The following is a 3,601-nucleotide window of genomic DNA, read 5'->3' on the forward strand; positions in this document are numbered from 1 at the left end:
CATTCCATACCCAGTAGTAACATCTAGGAGCTGCTGCTGCTGATTTGTTCAATTTAGTGATGAATCACTCATGTAGACACTGAGGGTGGTTTCCCAGGAGCACTACTCAGCCTAAAACAGCTCTGTACAGCGTGGTTTGAGTCAGCCCATCTGAAAGCAGTTTTGTTCACACGCCAGCTCCATGAAGCCCCTAGCCAATCAGCGGCCAGAATCACGATACCGGCCCAACTCAGCCTTGCCAGGTACCTCAATGGAGCAGGGACTAAAAATAGGGGAGAAAATACCAAAGCGTGCCCTTGGAAACCGTGGTCGGGCTGAACTGCATCGGTCCGAGTTGCCCCGAGTAGTGTTCCTGGAAAAGCACCTTAACCCCGGCTTTCCACAGGAGCCGTCAGCAGCACGTTACTGCAGCAGCACGTCATAGCTGCTGATAGGAGCCGCTGTGGTCAACAGAACCTTTTCCACTGGACAGAGGCGGAGCTGGCCTAAATAGCGCCCTGTGCGAGATCCCCCGTGACGCCCCCCCCCCCCCACACACACACACACAAACACACACAAGTAAAAAAAATTACACCTACAACTTTGTTTCAAATTGCGTGGAGTGTATTATATATAACAAAGTTATATATGCCCGTTGCAGATCAGCGGTCCACCAGAATCACCCTAAAGTCCAAAGCAACAATGAATAAGTTAAACTGTGACTCTGTCATCTTATACTAACACACTTGGGTTTTATTTGTTATCAGGTGCACTTCATGTAACATTTTGTTACCTGGCAAACTCCTCCTCCCTTTGTAATCTTGGTGCAAATCATACGATGGCTGGTGAAATTTTCTTTCCAAATATGGTTGCACTCAACGCTGAACTGAATCTTCTCGTTAGCTTCCTTCAGCACATCCGAAGTTGGCTTTTTGGGTCCAGATTGGCCCCAGCCAGCAACAGCGCAGCTAACATTAGCCAGGATATGTTCATCCGTCTCAGGAAGTTCAATCGGCCCTACGTACTTATCCAGTTTGGCATTGTTTTCCAACTGAAGAAGTGGAAAAACACATTTAAAGTACATTTTGGCCTATATATGCTATTTAGGAAAACGTTTGACACTGCAGCTCGAAGCCTTGATGAGATGAATAAAAGTACCTTCAGTAGCATGATGTCATAGTCGAATTTTCCTGTGTATTTGGGATGCAGCTGGTACTTTTTCACTTTGATTTTTTGCTGACTTTTCTCCTTTTTGCAGATGTTGTGTGCTCCGAGCACCACAGTCAAGTCCCGGTAACAGCTGTAAGACAAAGACAAGTGATTCTAGTTAATAAAATGGACACTTTAGGCCCCGTCTGTAAAGGGTCAAAATCACATAGTTTTGCTAATCAGGTTGTACATTTATTATTCTTGACATTGACAGAGAAAATTATGTTTAACTGACTAAATTGTAATTTCAGGGTTAAAGTAGTTAAGTTTCAACCAAACTGACTTTTTGCAGTGTGCTGCAGTCAGAACATAGTCCTTCCGAACGAGGACCCCACCGCATGTACAGGTGCTGGCCAGTAAATTAGAATATCATCAAAAGGTTGAAAATATTTCAGTAATTCCATTCAAAACGTGAAACTTGTACATTATATTCATGCAATGCACACAGACCAATGTATTTCCAATGTTCATTACATTTAAATTTGATATTCATAAGTGACAACTAATGAAAACTCCAAATTTGGTATCTCAAAAAATTAGAATATTCTGAAAAGGCTGAATATAGAAGACACCTGCTGCCACTCTAATCAGCTGATTTACTCAAAACACCTGCAAAGGCCTTTAAAAGGTCCCTCAGTCTTGTTTTGAAGGCACCACAATCATGGGGAAGACTTCTGACTTAACAGCTGTCCAAAAGACAATCATTGACACCTTGCACAAGGAGGGCAAGACACAAAAGGTGATTGCTAAAGAAGCTGGCTGTTCGCAGAGCTCTGTGTCCAAGCACATTAACAGACAGGCGAAGGGACGGAAAAAATGTGGTAGAAAAAAGTGTACAAGCTCTAGGGATAACCGCACCCTGCAGAGAATTGTGACGACAAACCCATTCAAAAATGTGGGGGAGATCCACAAAGAGTGGACTGCAGCTGGAGTCAGCGCTTCAAGAACCACCACGAGGAGACTCATGAAAGACATGGGATTCAGGTGTCGCATTCCGTGTGTCAAGCCACTCTTGAACATGAAACAGCGCAAGAAGCGTCTCGCCTGGGCCAAGGACAAAAAGGACTGGACTGATGCTGAGTGGTCCAAAGTTATGTTTTCTGATGAAAGCAAGTTCTGCATTTCCTTTGGAAATCAAGGACCCAGAGTCTGGAGGAAGAGCGGAGAAGCACAGAATCCACGTTGCATGAGGTCCAGTGTAAAGTTTCCACCGTCAGTGATGGTGTGGGGTGCCATGTCATCTGCCGGTGTTGGCCCACTCTGTTTCCTGAGGTCCAGGGTCAATGCAGCCGTCTACCAGGAAGTTTTAGAGCACTTCATGCTTCCTGCTGCTGACCAACTTTATGGGGATGCAGACTTCACCTTTCAACAGGACTTGGCACCTGCACACAGTGCCAAAACCACCAGCACCTGGTTCAAGGACCATGGTATCCCTGTCCTTGATTGGCCAGCAAACTCGCCTGACCTTAACCCCATAGAAAATCTATGGGGTATTGTGAAGCGGAGGATGCAATACGCTAGACCCAACAATGCAGAGGAGCTGAAGACGACTATCAGAGCAACCTGGGCTCTCATAACACCTGAGCAGTGCCACAGACTGATCGAGTCCATGCCACGCCGCATTACTGCAGTTATTGAGGCAAAAGGAGCCCCGACTAAGTATTGAGTGCTATACATGCACATTCTTTTCATGTTCATTCTTTTCAGTTGGCCAACATTAGAGAAACAAACATTTTTTCATTGGCCTTTAAAATATTCTAATTTTCTGAGATACCAGATTTGATGTTTTCATTGGTTGTCACCTATAAATATCAAAATTAAATGTAATAAACATCGGAAATACATTGGTCTGTGTGCATTGCATGAATATAATGTACAAGTTTCACGTTTTGAATGGAATTACTGAAATATTTTCAACCTTTTGATGATATTCTAATTTACTGGCCAGCACCTGTATGGTGGTCATCAATCTGGAGTGATGCCATGTAGGGTCTGGAGTGGGGCTTTGCAACCGTGCCACCTACTACGCTGCCCCCGGCAGCCCCTACCGTGAGAAAAAATGATGAAATAAACACTTTATTAGAGTGAGATCCGTTAATATTAAGAAAAAGAAAAGGTGTGATGTTACCGGCGATGCTGTCCGACAGCAGGACGTAAAGGAAGCAGCTCATCAGCATCATGGTTACTCCGATAGTCTGGGTTTCTAACCTGTACACCACATTTTATAGGCGACCTCAGAACGGAAGCTCTGTGGGAAGGTGTCAACAAGCCACGCTGAATCATTTCTACTCTTTGGGTTTATTTCTGACCAAAGATGAACTTTACTTTTTTTAATTGTTTCTCTCAAAAGACGAACTTCAATGCACTCTTGATTCCAAGTCGTCATGTACTTCATTATTATGTGTGTGTTTGC

The 3,601-nt window shown here is 44.1% G+C and overlaps 1 protein-coding gene across 1 annotated transcript; it reads right to left on the reverse strand.

The window, feature by feature from the left end:
* Positions 1-598: 598 nt before the first annotated feature.
* Positions 599-3,368, reverse strand: LOC129158910 (mast cell protease 4-like). Its single transcript, XM_070543107.1, has 6 exons — positions 3,317-3,368; positions 3,130-3,232; positions 1,472-1,537; positions 1,138-1,279; positions 773-1,030; positions 599-663 (listed from the first exon to the last, which is right to left on the reverse strand). The coding sequence occupies exons 1-6, from the start codon at positions 3,366-3,368 to the stop codon at positions 622-624; spliced, it is 663 nt and encodes a 220-aa protein (XP_070399208.1). The 3' UTR covers positions 599-621.
* Positions 3,369-3,601: the final 233 nt, after the last annotated feature.

Source organism: Nothobranchius furzeri, chromosome 12, assembly GCF_043380555.1.
Source record: "Nothobranchius furzeri strain GRZ-AD chromosome 12, NfurGRZ-RIMD1, whole genome shotgun sequence".
NCBI lineage: Eukaryota > Metazoa > Chordata > Actinopteri > Cyprinodontiformes > Nothobranchiidae > Nothobranchius > Nothobranchius furzeri.